This window comes from Serinus canaria, chromosome 28, assembly GCF_022539315.1.
Source record: "Serinus canaria isolate serCan28SL12 chromosome 28, serCan2020, whole genome shotgun sequence".
NCBI classification, from domain to species: domain Eukaryota; kingdom Metazoa; phylum Chordata; class Aves; order Passeriformes; family Fringillidae; genus Serinus; species Serinus canaria.
In genome coordinates, this window is record NC_066341.1 from 2,082,417 (window position 1) to 2,104,205 (window position 21,789).

The 21,789-nt window shown below is 60.8% G+C and overlaps 2 protein-coding genes across 4 annotated transcripts; one reads left to right on the plus strand and one right to left on the minus strand.

The window, feature by feature from the left end:
• Nucleotides 1–175: 175 nt before the first annotated feature.
• Nucleotides 176–18,779, minus strand: ARHGAP45 (Rho GTPase activating protein 45). Of its 3 annotated transcripts, XM_050986124.1 has the most exons (24): nucleotides 17,704–18,779; nucleotides 15,133–15,365; nucleotides 13,192–13,519; nucleotides 12,024–12,167; nucleotides 10,955–11,039; nucleotides 10,738–10,810; nucleotides 10,403–10,481; nucleotides 10,081–10,218; nucleotides 9,801–9,865; nucleotides 9,455–9,565; nucleotides 9,144–9,224; nucleotides 8,787–8,966; nucleotides 8,494–8,631; nucleotides 8,070–8,260; nucleotides 7,632–7,771; nucleotides 7,211–7,288; nucleotides 6,879–6,980; nucleotides 6,485–6,648; nucleotides 6,098–6,286; nucleotides 5,611–5,748; nucleotides 3,096–3,334; nucleotides 2,622–2,862; nucleotides 2,399–2,501; nucleotides 176–2,228 (listed from the first exon to the last, which is right to left on the minus strand). In XM_050986124.1, the coding sequence occupies exons 2-24, from the start codon at nucleotides 15,220–15,222 to the stop codon at nucleotides 1,915–1,917; spliced, it is 3,411 nt and encodes a 1,136-aa protein (XP_050842081.1). In that variant the 5' UTR covers nucleotides 15,223–15,365; nucleotides 17,704–18,779; the 3' UTR covers nucleotides 176–1,914. The 3 variants fall into 3 exon arrangements, with proteins under 3 accessions (XP_050842081.1, XP_050842080.1, XP_050842082.1); XM_050986123.1 differs by lacking the exons at nucleotides 15,133–15,365; nucleotides 17,704–18,779 and adding an exon at nucleotides 14,404–14,668; XM_050986125.1 differs by lacking the exons at nucleotides 7,211–7,288; nucleotides 15,133–15,365; nucleotides 17,704–18,779 and adding an exon at nucleotides 14,404–14,668.
• Nucleotides 16,563–20,738, plus strand: CNN2 (calponin 2). Its single transcript, XM_009096899.4, has 7 exons — nucleotides 16,563–16,719; nucleotides 18,799–18,920; nucleotides 19,241–19,307; nucleotides 19,387–19,524; nucleotides 19,678–19,794; nucleotides 20,089–20,235; nucleotides 20,311–20,738. The coding sequence occupies exons 1-7, from the start codon at nucleotides 16,657–16,659 to the stop codon at nucleotides 20,575–20,577; spliced, it is 921 nt and encodes a 306-aa protein (XP_009095147.1). The 5' UTR covers nucleotides 16,563–16,656; the 3' UTR covers nucleotides 20,578–20,738.
• Nucleotides 20,739–21,789: the final 1,051 nt, after the last annotated feature.

Genomic DNA, 21,789 nt, shown 5'->3' on the forward strand with positions numbered 1-21,789 from the left:
CCTGGTTTGGGACCCTGCTGTTCAGAGCTGCTCATCACCCCCAGCTGTACTCATTTGAATCCATCCCAGGAGTCTGGGGGAGCTTTAAACTTCACTCGTGGTGCCAGAACACTTGGATTTGGCCTCCTGTGGCAGGGGGAGCCTGGAAGACCCTGATCCCCAGGACAAACACTGGTCAGAACACACTGGTTTTATTGGTTTTTTTGGGAAGCTTGTCAATGTGAACACAGCAAGGCAACATTGTGCAGCAGCACAGGCCCATCAGGACAAACACAGAATCCACACAACCAGGAAGGAGCTGCTGCTGTGGGAGGCTCAAGCACAGCTTTAGCCCCTTCTCTCACTCACACTCACCCTCATCATCCTCACCCCCCCTCACACGCACGCAGTACCGCCGTGGCAGCAGCATTCCCACATCCTCCTGCTGCCCTGGAAAAATCCAACTGTTCCTCTGAAAAATCCAAATCTCTGGAAGAGCTGGAGGGCACAACAAATCCTGCAGGTCTCCAGCTCTCCCCTGGCTCAGTTCCAAACCTGTGAGTTAACCTGGGTTTATGTACCTTTACTGAGATGGGTTCTCCATCGACTTCAGAGGGCTCAAAGCTCCTGTCCATTGCCTGGTTCTGCAGTACCAAGATGTCTGAGACCCTCCCAGCACCAGCTGGGCTGTCTCTCACAAGCAGGAGAACGAAGGAAAAGGCTCTTAGCTCATTCCAAGCTAAAACTTGACTTGTTTCTTTGTGCCTCAGCACACATGAATATTATCATAGCTTTAAAAAAAACAAAACCACTTTGACTTTAGTGCCTTAGCAGAGGTAGTGGAGTCACTCTGAAGGGTTGATAAATGTCTTTACAGAAAAGGAAAGAAAGCTCAAGATTATACTGGCTGGAGCTGGATCCAGGCCATGATGGCCCTGAAGAGGAGGAAGAGGCACTTCCCCATGGGAACCTGCCCCTTGCTCAGTAGCAAGAGCTGAGAAAATTTGTTCTGGACTTGCAGCGCAGCTTTTTGGAGAAGAAATGACTGTTCAACCAAACCATGACAGCTCAGCAGGGCTCAGGACCCTGTAGCCTGGCAAATCTGCCCTAAGGCTGCCCACAGCCTGTGGCTGCTCCTTGCATGTCTCCGGCCAAGGAGGGAAATGCCCACCAATCCAAATGCCTGGCAATCCTGGCAGCAATGAAGATGCCATCAGCTGGGCCACAGTGCTGAAGTTTGGGGCAGGAAATGCATCCTGAACTCTACTTCAGTCAGGTGTCAGTGAAGGACATCCCCTGAGATCCTGGCAGATGGCACAGCCCCAAAGCCAAGCCTGGCTCAGGGTGAGATGGTACAGAGGCTTCACTCCAAGCTCAACGCTGCTTCAGCTGTGCCCCTGTCCCAGTGAGCTGCCTTCAGTTCTCTCTGTTCCTGAGATGTCATCCTGCCCATCTTGAGTGATGTTCCCATGTCACTCCTGGGAGCCTTGGCTCCCTTCCAGCCTCAGCCATCAGGGATGAGCAGGTCCTTTGACTCCTCAACCTCAATCTTGCAGCATAGGTGTGAGATTCAGAGATTCCAGAGCACAACAAGAATAAAACACCTGGCACAGGCACAACCCTGGGTTCCTTCCCAGTCCTGAATAAATGGAGGGCTTGCTCAAACTCAGCTCCCTCCCAAGCAAGCTCCTTCCATGGCCCTGGCTGAGCCAGGGGTCCCAGCAGGCTGTGACTCTGTTCTCCAGGTGGGCACTGAGGGGCTCAGGGGTTTTGTGTGAAAGCTCCAGCCAGGAATCAGCCAGGACTCACCTGCAGCTGACACACCAAACCCCCCCGGGCTGCCACATGTCCCTTCCCCCCATCCATATTCCAGTTTCCAGCATCTGGGCAGCCTAGGGGATTTGCCCCTTTGTCCATCCCGGTGTCTGTGGTGCCTTAGATGAGCCGGGGCTGCAGCTCGTGGCTGCCGTGGCCCCGAGAGGTGCCAGACTGGTTGGTGCCATCCCCGGAGGTGGCAGAGCTGCGGCTCTCCTGTTCCTCCACGTCGCTTTGCTCCTCCCCAGCGGGAGCAGAGCCCTCTGCATCTGACTGGCCCACGCTGCAGCTCCTGCTCCGCAGCCCCTCGCTCCCCTCGTCACAGAAATTAACCTCTTCCGTGCTGGTCTCGCTGCCCTGCTTCGTCAGGTGTGTCCGTGGCTCCCCACCGTCCTCCAGCTCCGAGTCGGAGTCCACGGAGCGGTCGCCGGATTCTGTGGGACAGAGGAGTTCTGTGCCACCCTCCAGCCCAGCACCGTGGCATCAGCAGGAGCTTCATGCAGCAATCCTGGGGTCCCTGGGGCGGCAGGGGCTGGGTCTTTGTGCCCCCCCTGCCTCCCAAGGGACCTGTGCCCACCGGGAACCCCCGGTGCCTCTCACTGACCTGCAAGTGAGTCAGCGCTGAAAGCCAAATTCCCTTTGTCCGAAGGCAGCTCCAGGAATGGGCTGGAGCCAAGAGGAGCCACAGGCTGGGAGCCTGCATGGGCCTGGGAGGGAGCAGGGACAGTGGTGAGGGCACAGAGGAAAGTTCTCACTCCCTGGGAGCCGACTCCACTGAAGGTTCATGGAACATCCCCTGAGGGTTCCCCCTCCCTGGGGGTTCCTACCTGCTCAGCACCACTGGTCACCTCCTCTGAGCCACATCTGCTGGGTGCCATGTCCTTGTGCTCGAAGATGGTGGGGTAGAAGATGATGAGTGCCTCAATGATCCGAGCTTGGTGGGGATAATCCACCAGTGAGGACAAGGAAATCGTGGCATCCGTGGGCCTGGGGCGCATCAGCGTTGGCCCAAAGACGATGCCCAGGTTGCCTGAGGTCATCTTGTTGTCCTGTTCCACTTCCATGATCCTGGGTGGGAGGGGGAGGAACAGCTTGTGAGGGCAAGGAGGGAGAGGTGAAAATGGGCAGGGCTGGGGGAGATGCCAGGCTGGAGCACCTGAGCCTCAGGATGGGGAGAGAAGCAGCTGCAACCACAGAGCTCCCTCCTGACTGCAGCGAGGAAGCTGCACACACTTCCCCACCCCAGGGGACAAAGGGAAGGTGCCCAGCAGCCACCCAGGCTCTGGCCAAGCCCCTCTCACCTCCTCAGGTGCTGCAGGAGGTACTGGAGCGTGGCCATGTTCTCACGGGGGAGCTCCTTCAGCAGCTCCCTCAGCTTCAGCACCAGGCTCAGCACCACCTGGTCGGTGTCGGCTCCTCTGTCCACCAGCTCCGGGCTGCCCTTCCCGCTCCGACCCTTGGCCTCGCCCCCCTGCAGGCTCTCCTTGGCCAGCCCCATCAGCTCGTTGTACAGCCGGAAGGGCATCAGGGGCTCCGGCAGCTGCAGCGGGGAGAGGAGAGAAAAAGAGAAGAGAAAAGAGAAAGGTAAAGACGATACAGAGGCACCTAGGATAAGGAAGCGGGAAAGGGAAGCGAAAGGAAGCTGAAAGGAATGGAATGTACTGTCCATTGACATGGCAACTTCCTGATAACTTTCCCTTTCCTTCCTTCCCGTTCCTTTGCCTTTCCCTTCCCGTCACTTCCCGTTCCCGCCCTGCCGCTCCTTCCTTCCCTTCCGTCCCTTCCTCCTTCCCTTCTTCCCTTGCCTCCTCTCCCTTCCGCCCCCCCCCTCCCTCCCCTCCCTCCTCCCCCTCCCCGCCCCCCTCCTCCTCCCCTCCCTCCCCCTCCCTCTCCACTCCCCCTCCCCTCCCCTGCCCCTCCCCTACGACCCTCCCCGCACACCCTGAAAAGAACCAAGACAGAGATATCCTGTCCTGACAGCTCCCATCTCCATAGGACCTGGACCTGTGCCGAGCTGCTGAGCTGGCGACACCTGGGGCATTTCTACAGCGAGGAAACATCCCTGGAAGTGCTGGAGGCCAGCTTGAAGAGAGCTTGGACTACTTTTAACATCCATTCCAGAATTCCATGAGTCTGTGACCTGCAGTGCTGCAAACCTCTACCCAGAGGTGATATTTATTTATCCATCTCCTGGAGCGTGTCAATTGAGCCTCGTGAGCCCTGGCCAAGGAGCACTTGTGAAGTTCAAGCCAAAAGCAGTGTTTGATCCACCCATGGGTGCTTCCAGGATTCCAGTACAGGGATTCCCTTTTTTCCTGGAAAACCCACCCCAGGGTGGGACCACCTGGAGGCTCCCCAGTGGAAAAGGGATGGCTGGGAAGAGGACAGGGATGGGTTGTTCTGGGTGAGGGAGGCAAGATGTGAAGGGTACAGGATGTGCAGGGCACAGCCTGCAGCAGAGGTGGAGCTGCAGCAGGGGAAACTCTGCTTTGAAGTTTGTGTGAAGCAGAAGGAGCTGCTGTTGACTGCTGGGTGTTCCACATGGCTGGGGATGTTTTCAAAGTGACTTTAACGGATGTTTTGGGGACAGGCTGCCTCACATCAGAGCAGGCTCCCTCCATCCACCCCTTTGTAGAAGGACTTTAACCCATTTCTCTGCAGCAAGGGCTCAGGCTGGGGCTCAGCACTGATTTCCTCTCCTTCTTTCCACTCCACTTCTCTTTGGAGAAGCCATAGAAGCCACTCAGAGTCCTTGATTTCTGATGTGCAGGAGCCCAAGGACAAGTGAGGTAACACAGAGCTGCCCTTCTGCCCTTGGGGAGGGTGGGTTACAAAAAAAGGCAGCACAAAGAGTTAACCCAGGGCTGCCTGCAAAGGAGAAGCAGCTTCCGCTGTGCTTGCGGTGGTGGCTGCTGGAGGATGTGGGTGACCTGTCTGCAACGACAGCTTGGGTACAGGGTGGGGGATGCTGGGGCTGAGCACACACTGGGGTGGCCCGAGGGGCAGAGACCCCACTGAGCCCACCCCAGGGTGATGCCAGGGGCAGAGACCCCACTGAGCCCACCCCAAGGTGACCCAAGGGGCAGAGACCCCACTGAGCCCACCCCGCTGTGATCCCAGGGGCAGAGACCCCACTGAGCCCACCCCAGGGTGATGCCAGGGGCATAGACCCCGCTGAGCCCACCCCAAGGTGACCCAAGGGGCAGAGACCCCACTGAGCCCACCCCGCTGTGATCCCAGGGGCAGAGACCCCACTGAACTTACTCCAAAGTGACCCAAGGGGCAGAGACCCTGCTGAGCCCACCCAGGGGTGATGCCAGGGGCAGAGACCCCACTGAGCCCACCCGGTGTACCCAGGGCAAGACCCTGAGCCCCCAGGGGTGATGCCAGGGGCAGAGACCCCACTGAGCCCACCCCAGGGTGATGCCAGGGGCAGAGACCCCACTGAGCCCACCCCAGCGTGACCCAAGGGGCAGAGACCTCACTAAGCCCACCCCAGGGTCAGAGCCCACCCCATGGGGACATGACTCAGTCCCTGCAGGGTGACCTTTGCTGGCCCTTCCCTTTTTGGGTAGCCAGTTCCCCAATTTTTGGGGGTGGAGTGTTCCTTGTTCAGTGCTTGGGCACGTACATCTCTGCTCTGTGGCTTTGACCACAGTGACGCCGTGTGGGATGAGCTGGGGGAAGGATCACTGTGGCCCCATCTCTAAGACCAACCCACTCCCCCTCCTTCCCAACCCGCCCTGAGCCCAATTTGTGCAGAATTCCTCTGGCCAACTCCCCTCCCTCTCCCACCATGAGGCCTCAGCACCTCACCTGTCTCAGGTAGAGCTTCAGGACGTTGCTGATGTCATGAGGGGAGGCCTGGGACAGCTCCACCAGCTCCTTCCCGTTCTCAAAGGCCTGGCAAAGCTTCTCCACACGTGTCTTGACACCGTTAACTCGGTAGATGCCCTGTGAAAGTGAGAAAAGTGCAGCTGATGTGAGGGGAGAGGTTCCTTTTCGTGTTTGCATGGGACAGTGAGCTGTGTGCTCCCACCCTCTCCTTTTGGAGTGGGAAATCCCTTTGGGAAGTCATTTTGGGATATTTCCTTCCAGCTCACTCATTCCTGCTTCATAGGAAAGCAGGAGGCAGGAGGGGGGATTTTCCAAAGGCAGAGTTTGAGGGATCTGGGCCAAGCTCATCCCTGGCTCCCTGCCCTGTGGAAATCTGAAATGGAGCCTGTTGATTTTCCAGAGGATCCTTCCAAGGGCCTGTGGCTCAGCCAGCTGAGGAGGAGGAGGAGAGGGGAGTGTCACTCACCTTTGTTTTCAGGGCCCGCTTCTCAATCTCTGAAATGCATTTCTTGATGATGAAGGGGATCCCATCTTGGCTGCCCTGAGATGCCTTTGTGAAGTCCTGCCCGAAGAGCTGCAGCTTCCCTTGGAGCTTCTTGTGCCCACACTGGATGGCCAAGGTCTCCAGGCACTTCTTGTGGCAGGCCAGGCAGCACTGGGAAGACAAAGGGGAACGTGTGGAGGTGGGGGGCAGCCACAGAGACACCAGGCACTGCTCAGAGCATGGCAAGAGACAGGAAAAATGCCTTGGGGATGCTGCAGCACCAAAGGAAAGCACTGTTTTACACCAGAGGAGAAATGTCCTCCTGACCACAGTCAGAGCTGGGTTCCAACCCCAGCTGTCCCAGCTCACCTCCTCACACTCAGCTCCCTGGAAGTACACGTAGCTGTTGCACTCCCGACACTTGGAAGGGGCACGGAGCTTCCTCAGCCGATGGGTCTGGGCAGCCTTGGACAAGCCAACATTCCTGAAGGGTCCTGTGGGAGCTGCCAGCTCTGGGGTGATCCCATTGATGCCTAGGGAAAAGGAAATATAGGTAAGGCACAGCTTGAGCAGGACTGTCACTGTCCCCTGAGCAGGGCTCATCCCTCAGCAAAGGCAGAGCTGCTGGGGACACCATCAGGGATCTCCAGCAGCTGCTGGGTTTGCCTGCAGAGCTGCTGAATTTGGGAAAAGGAGGCCATGGGGAGCTCTGCCGTGGTGGGGGGTGTGGCAGCAGCACTGTCACCTCCCAGCTGTCACCTACTCTGCTCAAAGGGAGTGGTGGTCCCGTCCTTCTCCTCCACCTCCTCACTGGAGGACGCGGTGCCGTTGGATGAGAGCCGCTGGAGCTTGTGGCTGAATTCACCTGTGCAAGGAAAACCCACAGAGCAGTGAATCACCTGCAAAGCTGCTTCTGAGAGCTCACTCCATCCCATCAAAGCCCACCCTATCCCACTGGAGACTGGGATCAGCACGGCCATTTACAGCAGTGTTCTCACAGGGCAGCTAAAACAGGGGATGGTCCTGCCTAACTGGGAAGCTCTGGGTTTAGACTGGCTGTGCTGGGAGGGGCTCCTGGGCTGTTCCCATATCTACCTGCATTGGAATCCAGGCTGCTGTCAGCCTCAGCAACAGAGGTTGGCCAGGATTTATGCACCTGGTGTCCCCTCCCACCTGCAGAGAGAACACACAGTCCCTTGGGATTGCTGTCTGTGTTTGGGAGGGAATGGCTGGAGAACAGCCTGGATGCTGGGATAAACTGGGATGACTAGGGGAAGCTGCTGGTGGGGTTTGGTGCTTCCAGTGACACCCAGCAAAGCAAGGGGAGATGGGAAGATGGGGAGTGGTTTCTTAGGGAGCAAAATGTCACAGATCTGATTTAGTGTCCTTCAGGAGGAGGCTCCCAGCCCCTCCCTGCTGCTGCCAGCAAAGCCCCTCCTACCCTGGGAGTCCCACTCTGCTCCTGCCTGGGGGGACATGGGAGAGGAGATGCAGAGCCCTGGGGCTCCAGACTCACCTCTTCGCTCGACTGCTCCAGCCCCACTTGGTGACTCCCTGGCTCCTGCTGTTCCCTCCGAGGCAGCCCCAGCCCCCTCTGCACTCGTGGAGAACTCACTGGCATTGAAGCTGCCCTTCTGTGGCTGAGTAAAGGGAGACCTGGAGGGGAAAAGGGAATGTGGATGGGAAGGAAGGACACGTGGAGACTTTATCCATGGCTGCCATCCATCAGTCTAGGGAATCACAGTCTCTTAAATACTCAACAGCCTGTCTCATCTAGGCTGAATTGAAAGATCAGAGGGCAATCCCCAGCTGGTCCAGCATTCCCAGCAAGAGCTGCCTTCGGGAATGCTGAAAGCATCCTGCCTCCTGCAGGAGAGCGTGGGTGGCAGGAGATAACGAGGGGAACACGGCTGAACTGGAGCATTAGCCAGGAATGAAGCCTCTCCTCCCTTACCAGGCGTTGTGGGACACGTAGGGCTCGAAGTCGTACTGCACGTCGGGCTCGTCGCCGCGCTGCAGCTGCCGCACGTGGGACGCGTACTGCTGGCCCGGGTCGTAGAGCTTGCTGCTCTCACACAGGGTCTGGAAATTCACTGGCAGCGGCGCTGTCTGCATGTGCATGAGCTGGTAGAAGGAGATGGTGGCCTAAAAGTGACGTGGAGAGGGACAGGTGTGAGCTTGGTGGGCTGGCAGGTGAGGAGTTCCGGGTTAGGTGGGAAATCAGGAGGACAAAGCAGAGCTTTTCTGAGTATGAGGAGGAGGGGAGCTCTGCATCCACCCAAATGCCCTCTGGAACAGGGGCAGCTCTGCTGGAAGGCAGCTCTGAGCTCTCCAGAGCACCTCCTGCCCTGGGGACACCTCAGCCCAGCCCCACTCACCGACTTGATGACCTGGTCAGTCTGTTTGATCAGTTCGTGGATGTGCCTCAGCGAGTTCACCTTGGTGTCCTCCAGCTCCTGCTTCTGCGTGTTTGCATCGGCCACGCAGGTGCGGTAGGTGGCCATGGCCTCTTCTGCCTGGGAGTTGGGAGAGCAAGTGATGGGAACAGCTCAGAGGTGAAGAGAATAAGAACAGCCCCTTGGACCCTGTCATTCCTGAGGGTCACTTCACCCCACGTGGCTCAGGGGACAGCAGGAGCAAGAGAGCCCCTCCAGAGCTGTCACCCTCTTACCTTGTTCTTGGCTTCCTCTTCCAGCCGCCTCTTCTTGTCCAGGGTCTTGGTGGTGATGCTGCTGGTCGTGTTTTGCTGCTCCTCCTCTGCTTTCACTGCCATGTATTTGGCCTTGTCGTGCTCCTCGCTGCGCTGCATGTACGTCTGCTTGGCCTTGCGCAGGTTCCCCTCTGCCTCTTGCTGCCAGAGAGAGCCAGGGTGAGGATGGAGCCCAGCAAGGGGGGCCACCAGCTTCTACCAGGCTCCCCCAGCAGAGCAGAGGCCACCCAACACTGCTGGAGAGGGGCAGGATGCCCAGTGCCCTCAGAGGAGGTTGCTCCAGGCTGGGATTGGGAACACAAACCCAGTGCCACTCACCAGTTTCCTCTGTGCCCGGTGCCACTGCTCCTTGATCTCCTTCCTGCGTTTCTCGTGTTCCCCACGTCTCACCATCAGTGGCTGCGTGGGGAGGGAGGGAGGAACAGCCCCGTGATGACCTGAGCTGAGAACTCCTGCTCTGCCCTCGCCCAGACTTTGCATGAAGAAGTGTCCCTGTCACTCCCAGGACAGGTCACAGGCACTGGTTTGTGTAGATTTTGAAAATCTACAGCCTGGGAAGTACTGGATGCAGGTTCCCTTTGGACTGAGCTAAGGAAGAGCCACCTCAGGAAGGACCTTCTGTCCCTCACCTGAAGGAAGGTTTGTTGCTGCAGGGTGGTGGCTGCCTGCACAACTGAGGCCCCGTGCTCCATGTCCTGCTCCAGAGCCAGTAGATAGATGGACAGGAAAGGCATGCTGGTCTGGGGAGAAGAAAAACACATCTCCCTGAGCCCCAGCACCCAGCGTGAGCCCAAGGAGATGCATCCTTCAGGGAGGAAGAGCCAGAGGCAAGGTAAGGCTGGTGACTGCTGGCAAAAGCCCCATCCTGAATCTCTCCAGGCAGGGCTCCAAAGAGCTGCCCCCATGTCCTCCCGAGTTGGGGCACATGGAATGGACTCTCCAATCCTGCCTGGCCCTGGGGACTTGGGGACTTACCTCCTGACTGATGGTTTGCTTGTAGCTGTTTGCCATCTTCTGGAGCCCTCTGGCAAAATCTATCTCTGGAAGGAAAAGGTTAAAAGTGAAAAGACACACGAGACATTGGGATTTCCCTGGTGGAACCCGATCTCCTTTTGAAAAATCAATCAGGAACTTGAGGAGCGAGGTTCCCACTGCCCTGGCAGCCTCCTCCAGGAGGGACCTCAACCTCAACCTCAACCTGTCCCATGGCTCAGACCTGCTCCAGAAGAGACCCACCTGCTGTCCCCCCACTCACCCAGCGTGGCCCTTTTCTCCATGTATCCCATCAGGTCCTTCATGTACTTGGAGAGGGTTTTGGCATACTGGAGGGCAGCGTCCACACCCCCCTCACAGCGCTGCAGCATCACATCCACTTCTTCAGCAGGAGGACGGGCTGTGGAGGGACAAACACTCTGTGAGCTTCCAGTGCAAACACCCCCAGCTCTGTGCCAGCCCCGGTGCCACCAGCTCTGCTGCCTCTCCCCAGCTGAGGAGTGACTCAGGACAGCAGCAATGATGGGGAAGGTGCTGGTTCCTGCACAGACCCCAAACCCTGCACCCAGCCTCATCCTGCTTACCTGTGTCACAGCTGTCCATGCCTGAGGGCACTCCATCTCCTCTAGGCCCAGGAATCCCCCCATAGAGGCTCTCCATAGTCTTTGGGAATTGGGAAAGAAGAGGGACTGGTCAGCCAAGAGGATGGGGAACAGCTGGAGGGGCTGGCCAGGTGGATGGAAGCCTGAGCTACTGGAGCCTTTTTGCCACTGCTGGAAGTCAGCTGTGCCCAGGGGCTAATAGACCTGTCCCTGGAGCAACACCCTGCTCTGGGCTCACACCAGAGCTGAGGGGAGCAGCCAGAGCCCTGTGTGAGCCCCACATGGCAGGAGCATCCAGGTCTCCGGGCATCACTCACCTGGTTCTGGTCACTGGGTGGAATGGAGAGGATGGTGCTGCTGTCCACCTCCCCCATGAGGAACTCAGACACCCTGTGGGGAGAGGAGCATGGCTGGATTCAGCACAGTGACACAGGCTGGCTGCCCAAACTCCCTTACACAAACTCCCAGACTCCCAAACATCCCCTGGCTGCTCCAGGGCTGCTCCGGGGCTGCTCCCTGCCCAGCCTCCCTTACGTGCTGCTGAAGGACACAGCGATGGTCTCCACAGCCTTCTCGAACTCCCTCTTGTCTGCCTCATTGTTGGATTCATAGTGGAAACCTGGAGATGAGGAAATGTGACAGCCCTGTTGCCACAAGCACCCGTCCCTGTCTCAGCAGAAAGACCTGCCAGTTCATGCTGGTATCAGGGAGAGTTTTGGAGCTGGGGAAGGGGCTGGGGTGAATCAAGGGAGCAGAGGGAAGGATCATCCCTATGGACAATGGATTTTTCCAGCACAGTAGTTTCCCCCTCCTTCTTCCCAGGACTGACGTCCCTGACAGCATCTCTTGGCTTCTGTTTCTGTTTATTCCCGTTACTCAGGGCTACTGGAAAAGTGCTGCTGGACCTGTTCCACTGCCTCATGGCTCCTCCAGACCCCTCTCCAAGCAGGATGAACTCCTCCAGGAGAGCTCTTGCCAGCAATCAAATGAGGAACCACCAGCAGCAGCAGGAAGTGGGGCTGACAGTGCTTGGCAGGCTCCCATACCACGGGACACCAGCAACCAGGGCTGCTGGGCAGACCCTGGGCAGCTCCTTGGGGTGGGGAGGGGTCTGCTCCGAGCCCACTCCCTCCCATCCCTACATGGAACCAGCCTCATGGCAGCCCTCCTGCCAGGCTGTCCCCTGGGGTTGCTGTTGGGTGTCCAGGAAGCCATGGGTGACTCAGAAGGTTGTGCTGTGCCTGTGGTGGGTGCAGCCGCCCCCTCCCTGTGGGTGACAACAGCAGGAGGTGGTGCCCAGCTGGGATCTGACCTCCCAGACCCCGCTCCATAAACATGAGAGGCTGCCAGGAGCAGGATCTGATTATTTCAGTGTTTTTCCTGCGGCTGTGCCTGGAAACCCCCAGGCAGGATCTGTCATTTCTGACACCACATCATCCTTAAAGCTGAACCACACCAAGAGTCAGAAGAAGCTTTTTCCCTCTCCACCAGTCCATGGGACAGCTCCACTCCCAGTAACCCCTTCATGGGCTCCCCAATTCCCTTCCATCCCACTGTGGGGCAGGAGGGGAGTGGGACAGAGCTCCCAGCACCACTGTCTCACCCTTGACTTTGGAGATGAGGGTCCCAGCGGCCGTCAGGGTCTCCAGGGTGTTGAGCAGTGGGTACTTGTTGATGACCTGGCGCAGGATGCGGAGGGTTTCACCCAGGCACTCGTGGGCCAGCGGCCGCTGTGGCTCCTTGGGGTCTGCAAGAGAGGGGGGCTGAGGTGCTGCATCCTTGTGCCATGTCCTGCACTGTGTTCCTGCCCCCTATCTCTGCTCTGCATCCCTGTCCTGTGTCCCTCCCGTTTACCTCCCAGCCACGTCCAAGGCAGGGACCTGCCATCTCCCAGACTATGCAGCAAATCCCCCTGGCCTCAGGACTCCCCAGGACTGGCACAGCCACATCCTGCTTGTCCAGCACCTCCCCACAGCATGGCCGTGTGTCTCTTGCCCAGCCTGGTACTGGCCAGGGGGCAGTCTGACCTTTGGAGCATTTTTTCCTCCATAGTAACTTTTCCCCTTGAAAGCAGTTTGGGAATTTCCTCCATTTCCTTCCCTCCCTCCTGCCGGATGGACGCTCCCAGCCAGGAGGGATCAGCCTGGTGCAGCCAGGCTTGCTGCATCCCACAGGTTCCCCCCAGCACCTTCCCTTCTGTGGGCTCCAGTTGCCAGCCCAGGGGTCTGGCCAGGACCCCCCAGTGCAGGTCTAGGGCTGGTTAGGAAGTGAGGAACCTCCCTCAGGGAAGTGCTGGGATGGGGGATCATCACCCACTGCCCAGCCAGGCAAAGACCCCTCCCCATCCCAGCCCCAGCTCAGGGTTGGAAAGGGATTTCTGCAAAACCAGGACTGGCAATGTGGTGTCATACGCCCCCAGACCAAGGGATTGATACATTCCCTGTGCCCCCTCGGGCAAGGAGTGCCTGCAGACCACCCAACCCCTCCTTCTGGCCACCCTGGGGGCCGTGCCTGGCACCCCGTGGGGGGCGGGGGGCCCTGGCAGGCGGCTGGCACCGCCGCGCTGTAAACAGGAAAACGGGCGGGTGAAAATAGCTCGGGCAGGAAGCCGCGTTATCCTGGCTCCGAGCTACTCACCCACCACTCACCCACCACCCCTGACTGCGGCTGCACCCTCCCCCGGGGGTCCCGGTGCCTTCTGGCCCAGACAGAGACCCCTCACCCCCGGGTGGGTCTGTGCCAGGGTGCTGAGATGTGGGGTGGGCACTCACCATCGCGCAGCACCACATCCCGCAGCTTCTCCAGGGCATCGGCGAAGCGGGCCACGTCTGCCAGCAGCTGGGAGATGTCCTCGGGGTCGATGAAGGGACCGTCCCCGCCCTCCATGGGGCTGTAGCACATGGGGGTCTTGTGGCCCTTGGGCACGGCGCGGGGGGCCGTGGGCAGAGGGAAGCCGGCGGCGCTGGCATGGCGGCTCAGGCTGGTGGGGCGCTTCAGGGTGCCCACGGCGCTTGGGCTGCTGCTGAGCTTGGCACTGCCGGCGGGCAGCTCCGCCACGCTGGAGCCCGGTGCCTCCAGGCAATCCTTGCGGGAGAGCTCCTGGGGAGCAGGGGTGAGTGTGAGGACACAGCATGGCAGGGAGCCCAGAGAGGGAAGCAGCCCACAGCACCATGCTGGAGAACAAGCTGTTGCCTTGTCGTGCCTCAGTTTCCCCAGGTAGGGATCCCCTTCGGGACTGTGATGGGAGAGTGGGCAGGGTCTGGGCACTCGCCTGGCTGTCCCCATCAGTCCCTGCCAGCTCCCCTGGGTCCGTGTTTGTCAGGAGATGCACAATGTGACAGTGTGGGTGACACAGTTGGTCCACCCCAGCACCCTCCGTGATGGGGCTGCCCATCCCAGGGGGTTGGGGACCCCAAAAGAGCAAAATGGCCGCAGGATATAGCCCACATAACTCTTCCTCTTTTCCAGCTGTTGCCATTCTGGGGAAGGAGGCAGAGACAGGGACACCTCCCAGGCTATTGTTTGGGCTTTGCAGGTGTTTTACAGATGGAGGAAGCCCCAAATTTCTAGGGGTACCCCTCCCTCACTGTTCACAGCTGTCATGGCTTCAGAGCTACACATCCAGTGAGAGTCCTTGCACGTCCCTGCAGCCCCTCAGCAGCTCCCACCGGTGACCCCCGGCGCCCGGTTTGACACGAATGCGCTGAGTCTGAGCATCCCTGGCCGGGCGCTGCCGGAAGCGGTTTTTGCACCGGGGGAGCAGACGCGGAGCGCCGAGAGCACGAGGCTTCTGTGGGCGAGGGCGAACGAGGAAGCCCATCCCCACGGGGGGCCAGACACCACGGGGCTGCAAGGAGGCAGAAAGACCTCCGCCCCAAAACGCCTGGAGGGCCACCCCAGCCCTGTCCCGGTCCCCCCGGGTTGCAGCGGCCCCGGTGCCTCCCGTCCCTCCCTCCGGCGCCCCGGGGTGCCCCCGGCCGTACCGTCAGCCTCACGGCGGGCGTGCGGGGCAGCGAGTCCAGGGAGCGCAGGGGGTGGTGGGCTCTGCCCGCCGCCGCCGAGGGGCTGTAGCTTTTCTTGCCCGCAGCCCGACCGAGCATCCCGCTGGCTGACACCCATAGGCCCCTCTCCCGGGGATGGGCACGGGGATGGGGTCGGGTGTCCCTGCTAAGGAGCCGCGGGTGGGCTCCGGGTCGCCGTCCGCATCGTGCCAGCCCGGTGTCGCCTCACGCACCGGGACTGGGGCGCAGGCGCGGGGCGGGCAGTGCGGGGTGCGCCGGGGAGCCCCGGCGGGCAGCGTTTCCTCCTGGCCCCTCCGGCACCGGGGGGTTCCACACGGCAATAAATAAATATTTGGCAGAGCCGTGGCACCGGGGCTGGCCGAGCCTGCGGTCGCCCCGCTCTCATCCCGGTCCGCAGGGAGGTCTGTGAGTCTCTCTGTCCTTCCCAAACCCTCGGCGGGAGCCCCCCCGTTTCCTCCCTGTCCTTTCCTGCCCTCCCGCCTCCCTCGGCGGCTGCTCCGTCCCCTTCATCAGGGGCAAAATTCCCCCTCGCCAGCCCCGCGAGTAGGGTTTTCTCGTTTCCCTCTTCTTCACAGACCTCCTGGACGTATCCAGGGCCCCACGGCCAAGCTGTGGTTCTGCCCAGCAGTTCCGTGGGTGCTGTTGGTCCTAGAGCCCCCACCGTGCCAGGGATACAGGGGAGACACTCACCGGCAGGGTCTGCGGGACGGGGCTTCCCGCCCGGCTCTTCTTGGAGATGGAGGGGGTTTTTATCAGCTCCCGCTTCTTCCGAGAGAACATTGTCCCCAGGGGGCCGAGCAGCTGCCCTCAGCCCCTCGCTCGGGCCGGCCGCCGCGCCGGTTCCTCACGGTCACATTCGCGGGGAGCAGTGGCAGGAGGGCGCGTGTGACGCCGCCGTTTCCTCATCGGCTTCGCAGCCCGATCTGAAACAGGAAAAGCCGAACGCGCACCCAAGGCGCAAGGCCGGAGCCAGGGGCACCCTGGCTGCCCTGCGGGGACACGGGGGGCAGCGGGACCCCGGCACTTGTGGGGTTTGGAGAGGGTTTTGGTGCTGTAGTTCGGGGATTACAGAGTGGGGAGTCGGGGGGCTGAACCCCACTCTGTGGAACTGATGCAGAACTCCTGCCCTCTGGGGAGTTCACCCTGTTTGGGGGTGTCCATCCGTCCAGGGATGACAAACTCCATCCCTCTGAAGGCCCCAGGTGCGGGGTTGAGTGGGATGGGGGGCTCTGGGCTCCCACTTTTGGGATGCTCCCGGCTCTGCCCTTCCGTGGGCTCGGTGTCAGTGCCAGAACCAGCCCTATGGGGCCACTGCCCTGCCTCCTGTCCTCACCGGCCTCTGTGCACCCACAGTCCCACCCGTGACTCTCCCACCCACGGGGCATCACAACGGGAGTATCAGGGAACGTCGGATAAACCCCTGCAGAGAGCTGGACCGGACCCCCTGCCGCTGCTCAGGGGCTGCTCGGGGGGTGATGGTGTCCCCCCTCACACTCCCCTTCGTCCCGGGACCTCCCCACGGGGCCGTACCGGGCCGGGCCGTACCGGGCCGTCTCGCGTGGAATTTATGCGGGCCCCGTGGGGACACGGGCACGGCGGAGGGCGGGCCAAGGGGAACGGGACGCGGTCGGGGATGGTGCGGGGACAATGGAAGGCGTACGCGTGGCCTGCGTGTCTGCCTGACCGTGGGTGCGTGCAGGCGGGTGCGTGTGAATGTGTGAGTGCATGAGTGAGTGAATGTGCGAGTGCGTGTGCGGGTGCAGGGGAGCACCCGTGGGTCGGGGGGTGCGTGTGGGTGTGTTTGGGGTATGTGTGGTGTTTATGTGCATTGTGTGTGTGTTGCATGTGTGTGCGCATAACGCGTGCCCGTGGGCCAGGGTGCCCACTCCCGTGTAACAGGGATGCCCACGTGTGTGCCCGTCTGTCTCTGTGTGCGTGTGTTCACTGTGCCCGTGTGCCCGGGATGACTCCGGTTCCGGCCCCGGGCTCCCCGGACTCCCCCAACTCCCGGTGCCTCCTGGGGCTCCCCGAGGGGCAGTGTCGGGGTTCGTGACCCTCCCCTCGATCCGGCTGCTCCTGCCCTTATTTGGACATTTCTCCCTCCAATCAACGCGGGGGGGGGCGGGCCCGACCCCGCCCTCGCCCCGCCCGAGTCCGCTCCGGTACCGGCCCCGTTGCCTGCTCCCCGCTCCGGTACCGGCTCAGTTCCCCGCCATGAGCAGCTCCCAATTCAACAAGGGCCCGTCCTACGGCCTCTCCGCCGAAGTCAGGAACCGGGTGAGCCGCGGCAGGGGCCGGGCGGTGCCGGGACCACCGGGCGCGGGTGAAGCGGGGGCTGGGGGATACCGGAGCCACCGGGCGCTGTGGCTGCCGGTGCTCCTGGAAGCCCAGGAGAGCCGAGCATCCCGGTGCTGCTGGGGCGTCCCGGTTGCATCCCGGTTCTGGAAAGGCAGGGGTTTTTCCAGTATGCCCCAGAACTGCAGAGCCGGCCAAGAGTGGAGAAGTTGGGGGATTTCGGGAAGATGGGAATCCGGGGCTTCCCGGGAGGATGCGGAACTGAAGGACCCAGTGTACCAAGATCTCTGAGGGCTGGGGATAGCGAAGCTGGGCACCCAGTCTCGGGGTGCCCTGAACCTGCCTGGAGGGTCCCAGGGACGTGTCTTGGGGACCGCGGTTGGGTGTCTCCCGTGCGGTGGCCGCCGTGGCTCCGCTGCCCCTGGCAAACCGCGGGGAACCCTTCCCGTGACACCCGGGGCTGGAGGCGATCGCCTCGGTCCTCCGCGGCTCCGGACTAACTCCGCAAAGCTCCTCCACTTTCTGCTTCCCCGCAGCTCCACATCGCTCTGCGGGATGCTCCGACCTGGCAGCGTCCCCGCGGCCGTCTCCGGGGATGCGGCTTTTGGCCCCGGCGACTCTCCCGTCACAGTGCCCGGGGCGGGGTGGGGAAGGAGGGATAGGAGCCTCCGGCTGAGCTGTTTGCACCCCTAGGCGGGATCGGGGTGCCGCGGGGTGCACCCACCGTCACCCTCCTGCCCCCTCAAAAGCGCACGGGGGTCCTGCCGGGCCGGGGGGGGGGCGCAGGGGACACAGCAGCCCCGGCCATCAGAGATTGAGCCGTGGTCACCCAGGGGCAGGTGGCCGGTGGTTTGAGTGTGTTCTGCCCGGGGACACCTGGACGAGGCCAGGGCAGGCAGGAGAAGGAACAAGTGGTGACGGGCACGTGGTGGCGGGATGTGGTGGCCGCGGCCGGGCGCTCCTTACCTGGTCTCGCGGGGGATTTGGGATTTGCATTTCGTAACGGGAGCGGATGGGATGAGCCCCGACCTGCCCGGGCTGGGCTGCCCCAGCTGAGAGGGTGACATGCACCAGGGCCTTGGTGCTTCATGTTGATTCAGCAAGACGTGAGCCAGTCCGACTGCCCCGTGTGTCTGATGGGGGTGACATCACCGATGGGGAACCAGTTGAACCAGTGACATGCTCCCAGTCTGTGGAAGCCCTTGGAGACTGGGCTGTGGTGGGATCTCTCTGGGGCTGGTCCACTGTGCACTCCCCATGCCCTGGGAAATCCTCAGGCTGGCTGTGGGGAGGGAAGAGGAACTGGCTTCAGCTGCTCCAGACAATCAGCTGGTGGGACTGTAGAATCCCCCAGGCAGGACACATGTGGTGTCATCAGGGTGATCCGTGCCCTGCATCAGTTAAACTTCCATTTGGAACTGGAGTGTCTCCCGACCACCTAGCAGGGCTGGACTGGGCCCATCCCAGTGTCCCCCTGTGTCCAGGATCCCTAGGGACTCCTGGCCTTGGCACATGACAGGACCAGGAAGGGACAGGATGAGCGAGGTGCCAGCTGAGTATCAAGGTGTGGGGCTGGGGCAGGACAGCACTCAGGGTTTCCAGGCCCTTCCCTCCCTAGGCCAGGAGAACTTTCCCTTCCCTTGTGGGCCAGGGGCTGAAACGACAGAGATGCTGCTGGCCCTGGCAGCTGGTCTCCATTTGGGAGGAGACATCCACATTCCTGGCATAGCCGCGGTGAGGGAGGAATCTGTGGTGGAGGTTGGGCCTCGCCAGAAGGGAAAGGGAGAGCATCTCGTGGCCAGGACCCCTGGGGCTAAGAGCTGAGCTCCCACGGGCTCCAGCAGACAGGGAGAGACAAATCCGGGGGGTCACTTCCCCCTAATCCCACGTGCAGTTCCTTCTCATGCTTTTGGAATGGTTCACAAGCTGCTGTGTCTGCTGGCAGCATCATCCTCATGCTCCTGTCCCTGCTCCCATACCAGGGAGGGGAGGACTGTCCCCATGAGGGGTTTGGGGTGCACGCTGGGCCCTGCCTGAGCTCTGCCCCCACTGCCCCCCCAGCTCGCCCAGAAGTATGATCCACAGAAGGAGGCTGAGCTGCGGACGTGGATTGAGAGCGTGACAGGAAAGCAGATTGGACCTGACTTCCAGAAGGGGCTGAAGGACGGGGTGATCCTCTGCGAGTGAGTCCTGGGGTGCTCCTGAGCGTGGCCCCCAGCCCCTGCTCCAGCTGGGAGGAGATGGGGGATACCATGCCTCCAGGGGAGTCTCACCAGCCCTTGTGGTGGGAAGGGTGGGCTGGATATGTGTTAATGGGACCTGCCAGAGTCACCCCCAAGGCTTCTGTGTCTGGGGAGAGCCCTGAGGACAAACAGGGACCTGGGGGGGAAATTTGCCCCACATGGAGGAGGCCTGGGCTTGACCTTCTCAAAAGGACCCTATGCCCTGCAGCCCCTTGAGCTTTTTTCCTGCCACAGCCTCATGTCCCTCTGCCTCCCTCCAGGCTCATGAACAAGCTGCAGCCCAACTCAGTGAGGAAGATCAACCACTCGGCTCAGAACTGGCACCAGGTAGGTGCAGCTCTGCTGCCACCCGCCTGCTGTTCCTCTGCTGTCACCCTCCAGAGCTCACCCCTAAACCTTTCCACAGCTTGAGAACCTCTCCAACTTCATCAAGGCCATGGCCAGCTATGGTATGAACCCCGTGGACCTCTTTGAAGCCAATGACCTTTTTGAGAGCGGGAACCTGACGCAGGTGCAGGTGTCGCTGCTGGCACTGGCGGGAATGGTGAGCACAGAGGATGAGCAGTTTGGGAGGGGCTGCAGCCCCATGGGGACCCTGAGTTTGGGGTGATGCTGGTGGGACCCCACAGCTCCCCCTGCCCAGGGAGTGGGTGGGGGGTTTGGGACCCCTGTCCTTCCTCACAGCCATTCCTGGCAGGCCAAGACGAAGGGGCTGCAGAGCGGGGTGGACATCGGCGTGAAGTACTCGGAGAAGCAGCAGAGGAATTTCGACGAGGCCAAGATGAAGGCTGGGCAGTGTGTGATCGGGCTGCAGGTGGGCTGCCACATGGGGTCCCATGGCTTGGGGACTGGGCAAAGGGTGCCCAGTTCTGTCAGATTCTCAGCACTGTCACAGCTCCAGGCATTGCTGGAGGGACCTAAGGCATGAGGTGCCTCAAGTGTCCTCAGGATCTGGGAGCAACTTGGCTCTGTGTCCAGCACTCAATGGCTGGGAGCATGAGATGGGTTGGGGGCACTGGCTGTGCTCCCCAGCCTGGGGGGCATAGGGACAGTGGGAGAAGGGGCACATGTGGGGCAGCACACATTCCTCACCCTACCCCTTTGTCAGATGGGCACAAACAAGTGTGCCAGCCAGTCTGGCATGACTGCCTATGGCACCCGGAGGCACCTCTACGACCCCAAAAATCAGATCCTGCCACCCATGGACCACTCCACCATCAGCCTCCAGATGGGCACTAACAAGTGTGCCAGTCAGGTGAGCCCCCACACTGGGCTGGGGAGGGATGGGAGGGCACAGCTGAGCCCTGCTCCATCCTGTCCTTCCTTCCAGGTGGGCATGACAGCTCCCGGCACCAGGAGACACATCTACGATGCCAAGATGGGGACAGAGAAGTGTGACAACTCCTCCATGTCGCTGCAGATGGGCTCCAACCAGGGCGCCAACCAGAGCGGGCAGGTCTTTGGCCTCGGCCGCCAGATCTACGACCCCAAGTACTGCCCCCAGGGCAACCAGGGCGAGGTGGCCAATGCCACTGGGGACCAGAGTGGGGACCTGCCCGGGTATCACTACTACCGTGAGGAGGAGGAGAGCTACTGAGCAGGATGGCTCCACCCCACCCACACCATCTCATGTACAGCCGCTCTGCCAGCCACATTCCAGCCTCCACTTTCATCATTCCCTCTTTTCAAACTCTTTTTTTTTAACTTTGGAAATGAATCTATTTTTCTGAGCGAGGAAATAAAGACCCTGTTTCTAGAGAGGAGCCCAGCCGATTCCCCCAGGAGCTGCAAGACCCTGGGGCAGCAGCAAGAAGGTGGCAGATGTTCCAGCAGCTGGGAGAGGACAGTGTCACCTCTCGCACACCCAGCACCCACCACACACCCCTGGGATGCCCCTGGATCCCTCAACAAGGAGCAGGAGTGGCTGCCCATGCTGCCCCTGGTGCTGCTGCTCGTCCCTGTGCTGGCAGGACCCTCCTCAGCCCTGTGGAGGAGAGGGGCTGGGGTCAGCAGGACGTGGGGGAAGCACATCTGGGAGAGACTGCGTGGCCTCAGGATTGTGAGTGTTTGTGGGTGGATGTGTGCACACAGGTTTGCTCTGCAGTGTGATCTCTAAATGCTGGAAATGCCCTTTTTGCAGAACCAAGTTTTCAAGGCCACGGTGATGGCTGCAGGGCTGGGCTGGGAGCTGGCACAGCTGGCACACCCAGCACTGCTGCAACCTGATCGCCCAGGCTGGAGCCAAGGCTGACTCCAATGCCTGCATCCTGCCCGGGGGCGGTGTCCTGCCCATCGACGTCTCCCTCCTGTGCGGTTTTTAAAGTGGATGCTCTCAGACTGAAACCATTTATTTAAAAAAAAAAAAAAAAACAAAAAAACTTTCAACATAAACAGGAGCTGGTCTCTGCTGCAGGCGCCTTCTCCAGCCTCAAGCGGGTCTCTCTGTGCCTGGGGGGCTGCGAGCTGCTGCAGAGCTGGGTGGGATCCCTGGAGTGACAGAGCGCTGGGGCGGGATGCTGCGTGTCCCGGGGGAGAAGCGGGAGCCGGGAAGGGGCTGCGGGGTTAAGAGATGTGTGGTTAATGAATGCCACGGGACAGCACGGGAGGTGCCTGTCCAGGAAGCATCCACCTTTTTTGGGTGAAATGCTGCGTTTCGAAGAGCCGCGGTGCTCCGTGGGGTTCCCAAGGGGTGGGGTGGGATGGGATGGGATGGGATGGGATGGGATGGGGCGGGGTGTGGTGGGATGGGATGGGGCGGGATTCCTATTCCCCGCCCCCGCCGTGCCTGCCCCTTTAAGAGCCGGCTCCC

What these genes read in the sequence shown, in the direction of transcription:
- ARHGAP45 (XM_050986123.1), bottom strand. Translation starts at nt 14,520, where the DNA reads ATGCTCGGTCGGGCTGCGGGCAAGAAAAGCTACAGCCCCTCGGCGGCG. An exon ending in ACCGGGCACAGAGGAAACTG is followed by an intron (nt 8,967 to 9,143) that starts GTGAGTGGCACT and finishes TCTCTCTGGCAG; the next exon opens with CAAGAGGCAGAGGGGAACCT. An exon ending in CAGCCTGGATTCCAATGCAG is followed by an intron (nt 6,981 to 7,210) that starts GTAGATATGGGA and finishes TTCCTTGCACAG; the next exon opens with GTGAATTCAGCCACAAGCTC.
- CNN2 (XM_009096899.4), top strand. Translation starts at nt 16,657, where the DNA reads ATGAGCAGCTCCCAATTCAACAAGGGCCCGTCCTACGGCCTCTCCGCC. An exon ending in CCGCCGAAGTCAGGAACCGG is followed by an intron (nt 16,720 to 18,798) that starts GTGAGCCGCGGC and finishes CTGCCCCCCCAG; the next exon opens with CTCGCCCAGAAGTATGATCC. An exon ending in CTAACAAGTGTGCCAGTCAG is followed by an intron (nt 20,236 to 20,310) that starts GTGAGCCCCCAC and finishes CCTTCCTTCCAG; the next exon opens with GTGGGCATGACAGCTCCCGG.